Source organism: Palaemon carinicauda, chromosome 9 (assembly GCF_036898095.1).
Source record: "Palaemon carinicauda isolate YSFRI2023 chromosome 9, ASM3689809v2, whole genome shotgun sequence".
Taxonomy (NCBI): domain Eukaryota; kingdom Metazoa; phylum Arthropoda; class Malacostraca; order Decapoda; family Palaemonidae; genus Palaemon; species Palaemon carinicauda.
This window is the reverse complement of record NC_090733.1, coordinates 142174841-142190196: the sequence shown is the minus strand read 5'-3', so window position 1 is coordinate 142190196 and position 15356 is coordinate 142174841. Positions and strand designations below refer to the sequence as shown.

The 15356-nt window shown below is 37.5% G+C and overlaps 5 protein-coding genes across 6 annotated transcripts in view; 1 reads left to right on the top strand and 4 right to left on the bottom strand.

The window, feature by feature from the left end:
• Positions 1-34: 34 nt before the first annotated feature.
• On the bottom strand, positions 35-600 carry LOC137646676 (myosin heavy chain, clone 203-like). The gene is made up of 2 exons (XM_068379783.1): positions 443-600; positions 35-239 (listed from the first exon to the last, which is right to left on the bottom strand). The coding sequence occupies exons 1-2, from the start codon at positions 598-600 to the stop codon at positions 35-37; spliced, it is 363 nt and encodes a 120-aa protein (XP_068235884.1).
• On the bottom strand, positions 597-1275 carry LOC137646675 (golgin subfamily A member 6-like protein 7). Its single transcript, XM_068379782.1, has 2 exons — positions 1145-1275; positions 597-870 (listed from the first exon to the last, which is right to left on the bottom strand). Exons 1-2 carry the CDS (start codon positions 1273-1275, stop codon positions 597-599), a joined length of 405 nt encoding a protein of 134 aa, XP_068235883.1.
• A 23-nt stretch (positions 1276-1298) lies between these two features.
• On the bottom strand, positions 1299-1910 carry LOC137646674 (uncharacterized abhydrolase domain-containing protein DDB_G0269086-like). The gene has a single exon (XM_068379781.1). It carries the CDS (start codon positions 1908-1910, stop codon positions 1299-1301), a length of 612 nt encoding a protein of 203 aa, XP_068235882.1.
• Positions 1911-2115: 205 nt separating this feature from the next.
• Positions 2116-2787, bottom strand: LOC137646673 (uncharacterized). The gene has a single exon (XM_068379780.1). The coding sequence runs from the start codon at positions 2785-2787 to the stop codon at positions 2116-2118; it is 672 nt and encodes a 223-aa protein (XP_068235881.1).
• A 5171-nt stretch (positions 2788-7958) lies between these two features.
• Positions 7959-15356, top strand: part of LOC137647206 (probable elastin-binding protein EbpS) — a 39916-nt gene continuing 32518 nt past the window's right edge. For both annotated transcript variants that reach the window (XM_068380540.1, XM_068380539.1), the window contains exon 1: positions 7959-8109. The gene's annotated coding sequence lies outside the window, so the exon portion shown is untranslated. The remainder of the gene's footprint in view (positions 8110-15356) is intronic.

The window sequence follows — 15356 nt, the reverse complement described above, 5'->3', positions numbered from 1 at the left end:
CTCTCCTCCATCTCTAGCCTCTCTTTCTCTGTATTCATCTCTCCAATAGTCTCCAATTGTTTCTCAATTGTGTCTCCTCCATCTCTAGCCTCTCTTTATCTGTATTCATCTCTCCAATAGTCTCCAATTGTTTCTCAATTGTCTCCTCCATTTCCCTAATCTCTTTCTCTGTATTCATCTCTCCAATAGTCTCCAATTGTTTCTCAATTGTGTCTCCTCCATCTCTAGCCTCTCTTTCTCTGTATTCATCTCTCCAATAGTCTCCAATTGTTTCTCAATTGTCTCTCCTCCATCTCTAGCCTCTCTTTATCTGTATTCATCTCTCCAATAGTCTCCAATTGTTTCTCAATTGTGTCTCCTCCATCTCTAGCCTCTCTTTCTCTGTATTCATCTCTCCAATAGTCTCCAATTGTTTCTCAATTGTGTCTCCTCCATCTCTAGCCTCTCTTTATCTGTATTCATCTCTCCAATAGTCTCCAATTGTTTCTCAATTGTCTCCTCCATTTCCCTAATCTCTTTCTCTGTATTCATCTCTCCAATAGTCTCCAATTGTTTCTCAATTGTCTCCTCCATCTCTAGCCTCCCTTTCTCTGTATTCATCTCTCCAATAGTCTCCAATTGTTTCTCAATTGTCTCTCCTCCATCTCTAGCCTTTCTTTATCTGTATTCATCTCTCCAATAGTCTCCAATTGTTTCTCAATTGTCTCCTCCATCTCTAGCCTCTCTTTCTCTGTATTCATCTCTCCAATAGTCTCCAATTGTTTCTCAATTGTCTCCACCATCTCTAGCCTCTCTTTCTCTGTATTCATCTCTCCAATAGTCTCCAATTGTTTCTCAATTGTCTCTCCTCCATCTCTAGCCTCTCTTTCTCTGTATTCATCTCTCCAATAGTCTCCAATTGTTTCTCAATTGTCTCTCCTCCATCTCTAGCCTCTCTTTCTCTGTATTCATCTCTCCAATAGTCTCCAATTGTTTCTCAATTGTCTCTCCTCCATCTGTAGCCTCTCTTTCTCTGTATTCATCTCTCCAATAGTCTCCAATTGTTTCTCAATTGTGTCTCCTCCATCTCTAGCCTCTCTTTCTCTGTATTCATCTCTCCAATAGTCTCCAATTGTTTCTCAATTGTGTCTCCTCCATCTCTAGCCTCTCTTTCTCTGTATTCATCTCTCCAATAGTCTCCAATTGTTTCTCAATTGTCTCCTCCATTTCCCTAATCTCTTTCTCTGTATTCATCTCTCCAATAGTCTCCAATTGTTTCTCAATTGTCTCCTCCATCTCTATCCTCCCTTTCTCTGTATTCATCTCTCCAATAGTCTCCAATTGTTTCTCAATTGTGTCTCCTCCATCTCTAGCCTCTCTTTATCTGTATTCATCTCTCCAATAGTCTCCAATTGTTTCTCAATTGTCTCCTCCATCTCTAGCCTCTCTTTCTCTGTATTCATCTCTCCAATAGTCTCCAATTGTTTCTCAATTGTCTCCTCCATCTCTAGCCTCCCTTTCTCTGTATTCATCTCTCCAATAGTCTCCAATTGTTTCTCAATTGTCTCCTCCATCTCTAGCCTCTCTTTCTCTGTATTCATCTCTCCAATAGTCTCCAATTGTTTCTCAATTGTCTCCTCCATCTCTAGCCTCCCTTTCTCTGTATTCATCTCTTCAATAGTCTCCAATTGTTTCTCAATTGTCTCCTCCATTTCCCCACTCTCTTTCTCAAATACAGATTCCAACCGATGAATAGAAGCCACCTCTTCAACCTCAGCTTTTTCCAGTTTCTCACTCAAGTCAAGATATTTTTGCTCCATCTCACTTAATTCATTTGAATAGTCTTCCTTAAGACCCTTTAAGTCCTCTAAGAGGCAGTTGTACCTTCCATTCCTGACAAAATCATTGACTCTAGCCTCAGTCAGGCTCATGTCCAGCCTCTCTCTCTGTTTTCATCTCTTCCATAATTCCCAATTGCTTCTCAGTTGTCTCTTCCAATTCCACAATCTTTTCCTCGAATACAGACTCCAACCGATGAATAGAGGACATCTTTTCATCCTCAACTCTTGCCAGTCACTCATTCATGTCAAGATTTATTTGTGCCATTTCACTTAATTTATTTAGATATTCTCCGATTCAAGCATCATTATTAGACAATTCCTCATTTAGGTGATCGTTTGTTTTTTGAAGATCTTGCAACCTAGTCGAGAATTTTTCAATCTCGATTTCTTCTTCCTTTTGAAGAGTTTCGATTCTGTTGGAGAGACCTAGATTCTCTACTTTCAGTTCCTCGATCTCCTCCTCAAGTTTTGATTCCCTCTCAATTCGGGCTTCATTTTCTTCGTGAGCTTTTTCCAATTGTTCAGTCAGTCCAAGAATTTTTTGGGCCTTTTCAGTTAATTGGTTTAAATGATCCCCAATTGTAGCCTCTTTATTAGAAAGTTCACTCTTCAGTTGTTCGTTGGTTAGCTGCAGATCCTGCATCTTGGTTGAGAAATGTTCAATTTCTATTTCCTTATCCTTTTGAAGAGTTTCCATAGCGTTGGAGAGACGCTGAATCTCTGCCTTCAGATCTCTCTTCTCTTCTTCTACTTTGGTTCCCACCTGGCATCTAGAGTTGATCTCTTCCCAAGCACTCTCCAGTTCTCTGTCCAAAAATTCAATTTGTTTTTCCATTTCCAGTTGAATATTTTTACCTAACTCTTTCAGTTCCTTTTCTTCATTTATGGGCAAGAATTTCCACAACAAGACATTCCCAACCACAACCATACCTACCACAGCAACACGGAACCAATTGCCACCCATCATTTGGGGAACAATAGTTCCACCCTCAGTTCTTGTGACGAAGTCTGGGAGAGAATTCCCTAGAGTTCCAATAGATTTCAGATCAGTCTTGAGCGTTTACAGTTTCCGTTCCATAATCTGGACCTTCAGTTGACACAGCTGAAGATCCTGCCACGATTTCCAAAATCCTCCGACCACAGGGAAGGAGGACAAGAGTCGTTGGAGGACGGGAACGTCTCCAATCCCGCCATCAGAGTTCTCATTCCTCTTGGACAGTAGCCAAGAGACCATCCTGAATGCGAAGGACTCCTGAATTTCCTTCATTTGTCCTTCGAAATCCATGAAATAGCTCTCACACGCCGACTGCTGCTCCTGAAGATCAGCTGTAAGGTGTGATGCGTTGAATAGTCCACCAAAGATTCCGTTGATTGCTGTTTGGTACATGCCGAACATTGTAATAAAATCTGTGTTAGATTACCAGATAGTTCTCCTTCGACCAACATTATTTTGAAGAAAAAAAAAAACAGCTGATCTCCCAGAGACCCTCAAGATCCGCTCTCGGCTCCGAGTCTAACACACATTCATTCCTTGAAGCCTCTGAAGACTCTTCGAACTGTTTCAGGGAAATTCTTCCTCCTCTTCTTTTTCATCTTGTTTTATATTATCTATCTTATTATTCACCATTCTTTTCTTCCGAGAAATGAATCTAATTTCTCCATAGAATATTCCTTTGTGACATTCCTTTCCCCGGAAGAAGTCTAGGAACAGAATAAAATTAATGCTAGATGGAGAAAGCTGGCAAGAAACATCAACCCCACATAGAAGTGGGAAAAGATGCAGACAAAGAAGAAGAATGATGACGAGTGGCCGAAATGAACTCTCTCTCTCTCTCTCTCTCTCTCTCTCTCTCTCTCTCTCTCTCTCTCTCTCTCTCTCTCTCTCTCTCTCTGGGACCCAGAGATTTCGAAGAGAAAACTTCCGTAAAGACGTTTTGAATCGCTAACTCCATCGCGGAATTTCCAGACAATTCTCTCTCTCCTTTCAGTAGACCTAGGGTGATAGAGCCCCCCCCCTCTCTCTCTCTCTCTCTCTCTCTCTCTCTCTCTCTCTCTCTCTCTCTCTCTCTCTCTCTCTCAGTACTTTAGTCTCTTCGTGCATAATTATTGCCAAGAAAACACACCATTTGAAATCATTAGTTATTTCATATATATATATATATATATATATATATATATATATATATATATATATATATATGTATATATATATATATATATATATATATATATATATAGACACACGCACACACACATATATATACATATATATATCTATCTATCTATCTATCTATATATATATATATATATATATATATATATATATATATATACAAACTCACACACACACACAGGCACACACACACACATATATATATATATATATATATATATATGTATATATATACATATATATGTATATATACATATATATATATATATATATATATATATATATATAAATATATATATATGTATATGCATATACAAGTATGTGTGTATTTATAAACACACATCATTTATATACATCATATCCATATGTGTGTGAGTACACATCATGAGATACACTCATTCCAAAGGACGAAACAAAATGATAATTATCGCTCAAATCAGTTAAAGAAATAATGCTTTTGAAATAAGATGTTATTCTGAGAAGAAACAAAATGTTCGAACCTTAATATTTTTTTTTCATTTATGATGATGATGATAATAATAATAATAATAATAACAATAATAATAATAATAATAATAATAATAATAATAATAATAATAATAATAATAATAATAATAATAATAATGATAATAATAAACATCCTGTTCTTAAGTCTAAAGGGGTGTAGGGGTGACTTGGAGCTTGAAGCGGTGACCTAGAGGTGATGGGGTGTTTTTATTCTAAGGTTGAAGATGTGGTGGGGTGACTTAGAACCTAAGGAGTGATTTGGGGTGACCTAGAACTTCAAGGGGGTGATTTAGAGCTTGAAGGGGGTGATGAGGATGATTTTACTCTAAGCTCAAATGGGTGGTGGGGTGACATGGTGAATAGAGGGGTGATAGGTGTGACATAGAGGTTCAGTGGGTCTTGACTGAGTGGTGTAGCACTTGCATAGGAACTGTAGGTCCGTAATATTCCTGTGTCACTCTCCACTCAGCTTATCTAATTGCCATTATCATTTGAGGTAAAAATAAAGGTGTAGGGGATGCAGTCTCACCCTTAAAAAGATTTCTTATATTATCATACTTAAATTTTGGCTTATCTACAGTTTTGTATCTTTACAAACGTGATTCCATTGAAAGAAAAGATATATATATATATATATATATATATATATATATATATATATATATATATATATACATATATACATATATATAGCATATGTATATATACATGCATATATATAATTTATATATGTATATATATAATATATATATATACACACACACACACACACACACACATATATATATATATATATATATATATATATAAATATATATATATATATATATATATATATATATATATATATATATATATGCCACATGTGGATGACATCATAATGAGGGGTAGATGGAGATGGTTTTGGCTTGATTTTTTCACCCCCCAAGAGAGATTAGTTTACCAAACGTCCAGCTGGGCTCCTCAAGGCACTAGAAGAGTTGGAAGCCCCAGGCCTACATGGCTAAGGGATATGAAGCGCGAAGTAGAAGATGATGAATGGAGAAGGCTCAAGACAGAGACGACTGGCGAAATCTAACCGAGGTTCTTTACGTTAATGGGCGTAGGAGGAGATGATTATATATATATATATATATATATATATATATATATATATATATATATATATATATATATATATATATATATATACAACAAAAACAACAAACTCAGCCATTTCTAGTCCACTGCAGGACAAAGGCCTCAGACATGCCCTTATTCATGTTTGGATTTTGGACAGTTTTCATCACCACGCTGGCCAACTGCAGATTGGCGATGGTGGGAAACTTTTGTCTGATCGCTCACAGGAAGCCAATTAACCTAGTATTGGTGACCCAGACAAACGAAATTAAAAAAAAAATTAATTTTATTATTTTATCTAAAATCTTGTAGTGCGCAACAAGAAATTTCAATTTTTATCATTCATAAAACACCAAGATGAAAATTGCAGATGAAATCCTTTAGATAAGATTATAGATGACTGATTTTATTCAAATAAAAAAGAAGAAATTGTAAAGGTGTTTTCCTAGAAATGAAAAAATAAAGATGTTAAGATTTCAAAGATAAAATTGGAACTGAAAAACAAATAATAGATATATTAAATCGTAAATGAAAATATAGTTTGCTTAGAAAACTGATAGCACTAACTTGATTGATATTGGGATTGAGTTTATAGCAAAGAATCAGCATTGTTAGTAACGTTTTTGTTAAATTCGTTATGTAGGCCTACCGGTATTTCATGATAGTCATTGTGTACAAATTATAATTGGTCATATAAAAGATATCCCAAGAAATATGATTTTGAAGTTGCATTTTTAGGCTTATATAATCTAGATTTCCCAACTAGGGTTTTATCTTGGCTAATAATAATAATAATAATAATAATAATAATAATAATAATAATAATAATAATAATAATAATAATAATAATTATTATTATTATTATTATTATTATTATTATTATTATTATTATTATTATTAATAATAATAATAATAATAATAATAATAATAATAATTATTATTATTATTATTGTTATTATTAATATAATGATAATAATAATAATAATAATGATTATTATTATTATTATTATTATTATTATTATTATTATTATTATATTAATAATAATAATAATAATAATAATAATAATAATAATAATAATAATAATAATAATAATAATAATAATAATTATTATTATTATCATTAATAATAATAATAATAATAATAATAATAATAATAATAATAATAATAATAATAATAATAATAATAACTGTCCCTCAGTATGGAAGATAGTAATCAAATTGTCAATTACTTGTAATAAAAGTTTCTAATTCTATCTAACTCCTCATGTTAACAACATAAATTACATAACAAACATAATACCAGTATGAAACTCGTCATCATCATGAAAGTTGTATATTTTTGGAAGTCCTCCATCCGGTTCTCATTAATTTGTTCCATCCGGTTGACTCAATTTTGTTTTCTTTTGTCAATTAATTGAATAACTTTTTTTATTAGTCGTAAAAACTGATTATGAATAATCCAGCTTTGGTCTGTACTTCAAAATGCTTCTAATTATATATATATATATATATATATATATATATATATATATATATATATATATATATATATATATATATATATATTGGTTGTTGAGAGAATGTTGAATTAATAATAATAATAATAATAATAATAATAATAATAATAATAATAATAATAATAATAATAATAATAATAATAATAATAATAATAATAATAATATTGTACTTTCTGTCTAGTAGCATCAGCATCCACACATTTCAGGTAATTATTCATCACGGAGAATCTTACTGTTTTAGAGGAATGATTTTCCAGTAAAAAAATTACTTCAATTTGTGATGAATTGTTGTACCTGGTGCTATTATTTTCGATATTCTATTTATTTTATTTTGTATATATTTGAAAGTTAGTCTCACACATGCCACCATAGGCCTTTAAACTTGCTTACACAAATTAAAAATAAATTCATTATGTAGTCTCCATGCATTTAAATTGATGTATGTGCCAGACAAGACAATGTAAACAGTTACTTTGAAAATGGAAAAAAATATGCTATAATAAAATATAAGACTTGAAGCTGCATGACGAAAATAAGAATCATTAATTAATTAATATCAAATCAAGAAATAACGCCAACAAAACACAAGCAATTGAGTATTTAAACTTCTTTGTCTGCATCTGAGTATTTAAACGTAACGCGAAATTTATCCATAACAAAAAGTCGTATTGTTGTAAATAATAATAATAATAATATCTTTGATTTTAATAGTATATTTATATTTTTTTAAATAAATAATTTGTTTGTTTTATTTTTTTGCTTGAATTTCTACACGACAACTTTACACGAGGTGTACGAAGATCTACCATAATCATCATGGCGGTAGCGTAGATTGGCAAAAACAACGCGCTGTTGAAGACAAGATCTCGAGGGTCTAGGCGATAGTTAAACAACTTGAAAAAATTATAGTTACGTTAAAGTTTACGTCCTTATTCTCTATTGGACATTCTTCCTAAGGGTGAACTCCATACAGGTAAGGGAATTTGTTAAATTAACCATCATAGATATGAATAAGAATGGTTCATACGAGTTTGCTTCTCTGGTAACTTCCTTTGCACCGGTATGTGGATGTTTTAGCATTCTCTATTGTAGTTACGGTAATGGCTAATAACTTTTGAGCTCGTTATACCAATCATTAGTATAGAGAAGACAAGCGAAAGCCTCCAAGGTTAAAATATATTAAGGAGTTTTCTGCTAAGTTGTCATGAATTGTGTAGTCAAAGGACGCGTTAAGGTAGCCTGGTAGACGTAAACATGACCTTGCTCTTTTCAATGATACAACAACAACAACAATATTAGGTGATTGGGAGCAGGTCACACTGCAGTAGGTAATTTTCTTACAATAAATACATGGCGTCCTATGTTAGGACGTGACCTATTGCCAGTTTATGTTAACATGGGAGCATTGCGAGTTTATGATTACTGGCGACCCCGGTGTAAGGTGTGTTTGTTTTTGTTTTGATTCCATTTTTTTTGTCCAATTGTTTAACACGTGATTTATTTATGCCTGACCTTTAGCCACGTGTTCTTACTAGGTATTAGTAAGTTTACTTTAATTTACTAGCCAAATACACGAGCCTTATATTACTCTTACTCGCAGTCATGTGTTTTACGATTTCTGACCCCCGATTGTTGGAGCAAATCAGCTGATCATATTTAACCCCCTGTTTAATAAATGAATATGCGAGAGCCCAATGTGAAACCCGGGTTTTGGGTGGGTAAACACCAAAAATTAGTGATTTGGAGCTATTGATTATCATATATGTACATCAAGTACAATATAACCATTTGGAGAATATGGGTTCAATTATAGATTGGTGTAATATTAGGATGGTGTGTATGATAGCAGCCACCTGTATGTTGATGACGACCGATTTAGAATAAGGCAGTCTAAGGGTTGTCGTTAGGTAAGTAAGTAAGGACATGTCTTGTAGGTTAGGTTAATTGGTGTCCATTTTTTATGTGCGCTGGAGGAACTGGCCGCTGATATACAAAGGCTCCATTAGGACAATGGGTAAAGTTATAGATACGGATGGAACGACAGTTTGAATAGAAATAATAGTATAGAGAAGAAATGGTTTGTTTTACCATTAATTACCGTTTACCCTGTGTATTTTTGATAAAATTGTAGTCTTGGACGGAACAACTCTTTCACTGAATTTGATCTTCATTTCAATAAACCGAAAAACCCGTTGCTGTTTACGAATCTGGATATTTTTTAGAAATCTAATGTTTTTTGCTCTGCTATGCTCTTGATTCGGTCGCAGAAAAAGAAAGACATCAAGCTCCTATGTACTGGCAAGTGGTACATGCTGAGCTGCGCATGCTAACCCCATTCATTATTTTTTTAGACAATCAAGTTTTCATTTGCAGCATAAATAAGGTTATTTAAAAGAAAACATGTTTTTCTATAGGAAACAACTGTTTTTAAGTAGAAAAACTTTTTATGTCCGTAACCATAATAAAACCAAATTTTATAAGTTTGATGTAATATGATATGAAGCTATTTATTGATCATGTTAATAACAAGAGGTAAGGGTAGAAATGAGTGCTTGATATATTTAGTTTGGGCATTGGAAATGGAAGCTCAGTGCATGTGCGAACAGATGCTGGAGCATGAAGCTATAACTCGCCCCTTTTAAGTGTGTATTCACCCCTTTAAGTTTGTTTAATTAATAGCACCAAAATACTAGCCCACGGAGCTAACGAGCGTAGTGAAATACAATTGGGATTGTTTCCTAGTTCTATTCTCCTTCCAAGAGGCCAATCACTTTTCCACTGCCACATGAATATTTTTTTCTAGGCCAATCACTCGCCTTAATTTCTAAAATAGATGCTATGCAGTAACCCATTTATTAAGACTGTATTACATTGTTCCTGTATTTTGTTATGTCCATTACCCTTTTGAAGGAGATATGAGGTGTTACTGGTGTGATTTGGATGAACGCGCCCCTATGTTTGAGATTTGGATGATCGTGTCCCACTCTATTGGTAAATGTATGATACTTCAATTTCCAGCCAAATACAGGAACCATATATTTTTCCTACTTGTTATCTTGTTTTCTATGCATTTCTGACCTTGATTATCGGGGCAAATCACCCGTTCATGAGTTTTTGGACCGCCCATATAAAGACAATTATGGGGTACCCCAGTCGGAAACCGGGGTTATTGGGGTGGGGAAATGTCATAAACGAGGGATTTACAGCAATAATAATGGTCAGAAATACAAAATAAGCATAAGGTAACAAGTTGGAAAAATATATGGATCATGTAAGTGGCTGAACATAGGCCAAACATGATTATATAACACAGAACATAACAAACCCACCTAACCTAACCTAGTAGTTCCCAGGTCACAACCCCTAGCCAGGGGCAAGCCCCCAGCCCCCTTCCCAGGTCACAGCCCCTAGCCAGGGGCAAGCCCCCAGCCCCCTTCCCAGGTCACAGCCCCTGGACCCCCTTCCCAGGTCACAGCCCCTAGCCTGGGGCAAGCCCCCGGACCCCCTTCCCAGGTCAGAACCCTTAGTCGGGACCAAGCCCCCGAACCCTCTTCCCAGGTCACAAACTAAAACGAAATCCCAATTCTCAAATAAATCCTTACCTTAAGCTTGGGAGGTCAAAGGCTGAGGGTCTAACGTTGACAAAGGAAGAACTGTCACTGACCCTGTCGTAGACGTAGATGGGTAGGGGTACAGTTAGGCGGCTTGAAGCAGGAAATTATGTAAGCGCTCGGACCTCTTGTGTTGGAAAAATAAGCACACTTTAGTTTGCTAATTATTGAAAAAACAAAACAATATTAAAATCCGTATTATGATAGTTTTTACCTGGCGGATAAAGACATAACGAGATAGATATTGAATAAAATATTCTTTCTGAATTCCGCCACGGAGAACGTAACTGTTGATATCCCCCCACAGCCTTTTTATGTTTTGAGTATGTGCACCTGTCTTGGGACCCACAACATTTTGTGACTGATTCACAGTGAGGTGCACATACTCCGCAGTAGCGAGATCTTTGTATCCTTTCCATGAATCATGGTGGATTACATGTAACGTATCAAGGGCACAAGGGTCTCAGCATTCCTTGGTTGGTCCACCCAAGGGAGCATAAACATTTTTTTTGCTCTCCCACTCCATGCCTCTGAACACTCACACACCAGACAAAGGCCTGCCTCTGTTATATTTCAACATCCCAAACTTGGATTCATCCACTTCGACGACAATGCTAGGCCCACCAATAGCCGGCAAGTTCTGGCAGTAATTTTCCGCGACTTCCGAACAATTAGACCTCCAGTGAACCGAAGTTTGTAATGTCTAGCCAAGGTGACATTGCCGTGCGAAAAGGCCCTTTCAAGGAAATTATTCACGAACAGCAGTATTTCCCATGCTTGAACGTGAGCCTTTTCCAAGAAAGTGCCCTTAAATGCGGTTACGGAAAAATCGCATGCACGACACTTTCCCTTCTTAGCAACCTTGACTGATCGATTACAAGCCCACTGATTAACTTGAGATCTAAAGACACACGGCTGTTGGCAGGAAGGGCATTGAACGTCTGAAGGGATGACTCCATGGTACTCTAGGAACTCATATGCCCGTTTATTATCTCTGAAAAAGAGGGAATGTATCTCCCACTCCCTCAGAGAACAACCTTGACATATGGAAGGCATGATGAAACTGAAGAGAAAAGGTGGTGGGGATAGGTGTTGTAAAAGAACATCCGGGAACTTATGAAGAACTACTTATAAGCTGTTAATTGGTTTAAAAAAACCACCTGACAGATACGTCATGAATTTTTAGTACCGGAATGAGCGCATCTCATTCCGTTGTCCTTCGACCTGGATGTTGCAATGTGGACGTCAGGGTTGTCTCAGGAGTATTCAGCATTCCAGGCTTGCCTCTGGCAGGACCACTTGTCATGAGCAGTGTCCATTTTTTGCAGTTTCTAAACACCTGTTGGATCCTACTATGTATTAAGAAGTAACACAGAGATCTTGTTTTTGCTCTGCAGCTAAGGCCTATTCGTTTCTTTTTTTGACCAGTATGCTTTTCTGTGGGGTAACTGCTTCCATCGGGTGGCTAGTAGAGATCCGGCAGCCTTATACAATACTTCTATTACTCAGCACTCGACCATGTTCCTGCATGCGGAAGTTGCTTCGGCAGAGCAGCTTCATCGTGAATTCATGTTCCTCCTCCAATTAAGTCTCATACTTTCCCTCTGAAGCGGGCACCTTAGCGTCATCTGCTAACCTGTTAAAGACCATTCTTAACAAAGAAGTATGGAGACTTCCCTCGCTCCTCCTGGAAGTTGAGGACGTCTTGGTGCTCACACTTTTTCATCGAAGCAGACACCCCAGCTTTGTCTGCTACCTAAAAAAGACCTTCCTCAGTATAAGAAATAGAATCTTTGCACTCTCTTGTCACAGGAGACACTCCTCCCGAAAGAATTGAGGATGTAGTGCCTTTTAGGGATGGTAATTCCCCCTAACCCTGGGGGATGCCTCCAAAACATTGGACACGTGGAAGTTCCACAGGTTAGAGTTCTGTGCGGTATACATCCTTCATTCAGGGTATAGTGTTCCATTCACGGACTGTCGCCCTCCTGACTTATTCTTCAATAAGCCCGTCATTGTATTTGAGGGAATTGGGTAAGGATCTTCTCTTTCAAGATGCTGCGAAAGAATGTCAATGAAGAAGTCCTAAGTCTTCAAGATTTTCCAGCAACATATTCGTAGTGGAAAAGTGTCAGGACAATGATGGCGACCTGTCATCCCACTTGAACAGGTTCATTCTCAAACTTGGTTCAAGGTGAAACTCCAAGCTTGGTCATTCAAGCCATTTGACATAATGACTTCCTGCTGTCTGTCGACCTTCAGGATGCATACTTCCAGATCTTTATTTACCTAGGTCAAGGAAGTATCTTGAGTTTTTCCTTTAAGGAAGATTTTTCCTATTCTGATTGATGTGCTTTGACCCGTCCACAACACATTTTCGCTCTAGTCTCCTCGGTACAAGACAGAGTGTTTCCATCATGAGACAAATGTAGAATTCTTCTGTTCCAACAGGTTGTAGCATCTTTGGCAGAACCATCTTGATGATTTTGCTTCCCTTTGGGAGGATGCATTTCAAGTCTATTCAATGGGTTCTGAAGTCTCGGTGATCCCAGACATCAGACCTTCGTCTGCTCTTCTGAGAGTACCTCGAGATGCAAGATCGGATGGTGTGTGATGAATCCAGCAAAAGAACATGTTAGTCGAGTTTTCACTGCAAGTCCATCCTGCAGACTTCCTCCAGTTCTCAGATGCACTCCCATTTTTTAACACAACAATTCTCAAGCCTTTGGAGACTACCTGAAGTGAAGGCGACGTGCCTAGGGTTACACAACTTCAAATACCGTCAAGGATCACGAGGTAGTATTGATGAGCAACAACACAACTATGGTGACATACGTCAAGAAGAAAGGAAGCTCCATGTTTCACCTTGCCAAATGGCGGTAGGAATGCATCATCGGGCCTCAGTGAATGCCGTTTGCTTCACAGCCCGTTTTTATTCTTGAGGAAGAACCGAGTAGTGGACAATCTGAGCCAACTAGGGATGATAGTGGATTCAGAGTGGCCTTTGAATCATGTAGTGGCGATATGTTTGCCACTTACTTCAACCACAATCTAATGGTGTATGTTCCCTAGTTCTGGACCTAGCAGTAGTGACGGAAGATGTATTTCAGCACAGCTGGGAGTATGGATGTTTACACCTTTCCTCCCGGTGTGTCTGATCAGCTAGGTTTTGAACAAAAGTAGTGTCATGACCTTAGAGTAACGCTAATGGCACCAAGGTGGCCTCTAGAGGAATGGTACCCACACCTTCTAGATCTGTTGCCAGAGGTCCCAAAAGAACTTCATTCTGTATACTGTAGTATTGTCTTGTATTTTAAATGACAATTCTAGCTATACAATGCATAATTGATTGGGTTCTGCTTTAGTATATTACCCCTCTTCTTTGTCTCCTGGTTGATACAAAAGTGTGCAAAGTGATTGAGGCATCATATGAGAATTGAGCAATTTATGGATTTTTCTTTGAACTTATTTTTCACTTCTTTTCCTAATTGGTAGAATGATGTGCAATTGATGTTATTACTGTATTCATGTTGACAACAATAAAATCTAGTTATTTCAAGGAATTGTCATTTGCTGATGTTACATTAGGACTTATTGGGCCTAAATTGAAACCTTTAAAAGGGCTCTGTAAATATTGAAACCAAACTTGAAGTATTCTTGTAGCTTAAGTGGGCATGTATGAGTTTCATACTTGGAATATGTTCATATATGGGACCACTGGTCCTAACCATGTGGGCAGAAATCTCATCTTTTCACTTCTCAAACCTTTGAAGGTATATCGTGTAGGGGAATCTTAATGGGAAGAGGCCCAAAGAGCAAATCAAATGTATACAGTCTAATGTTCTCTTAATTTTAGTTTGTTCCAACACGAAGTACTTACCTCGAACTACTTTCTTAGGAGTATCTGGGATCTCCTCCCATCCGACCAGAGTTTTGTGTAGTTTACCCTAAACCCATTTTCTATTAGGGGTAACCTCAGGCGGAGTGATACGCGCCCTGAGGCTAACCCCGGGTCAGAGAGCATGCTTGCTCAGGTCTCGACCTCCAGTAAGTTCTCTGGTCACATCGCGATATCATCTCGCCGCTCTCCTTTATCCCAGTGTGACTTGTGTGTCCCACGTGGTTCCTTTGTGCTTTCTCTGTGCTCGCTTGTGTCTCGTAGTGCTTCTCCTTCATCATGGAGCATCCTCGCCATTGTCCTGGGCCTATGGCCGGCAAATCGTGTGGAGCGTTCCTTTCGAAACCCGAAGTTGACCCGCACTCCTTGTGTTCATCGTGCAGGGGCAGTGTGTGGTCCCCTTCCGACACGTGTACGGAGTGCGAGTCGTGGAACGAGGTGCGGTATAGCACCAAAACGAAGAAGGCGACGAAGACGACCCTTCCTCCCTTGCTTCGACGGGCGCCTCGTCGGTCCGAGCTTCTCTCCCAACCTCCCCTACCCAGAGTAGGGGACGATGTAAGTCAGTTGCAGGGAAGAGGCCCGTGGCCCTTCCCCAAGAGTCTGATCTTCATGACAGTGGGGTTGTGGCGTCTTTCCAGGCGAGTGAGGGGCCTGAGGGAGGGGCGGGAGTGTTTTCGGGAGATCGTGGCCTGGTGCCTGTAGGTCACG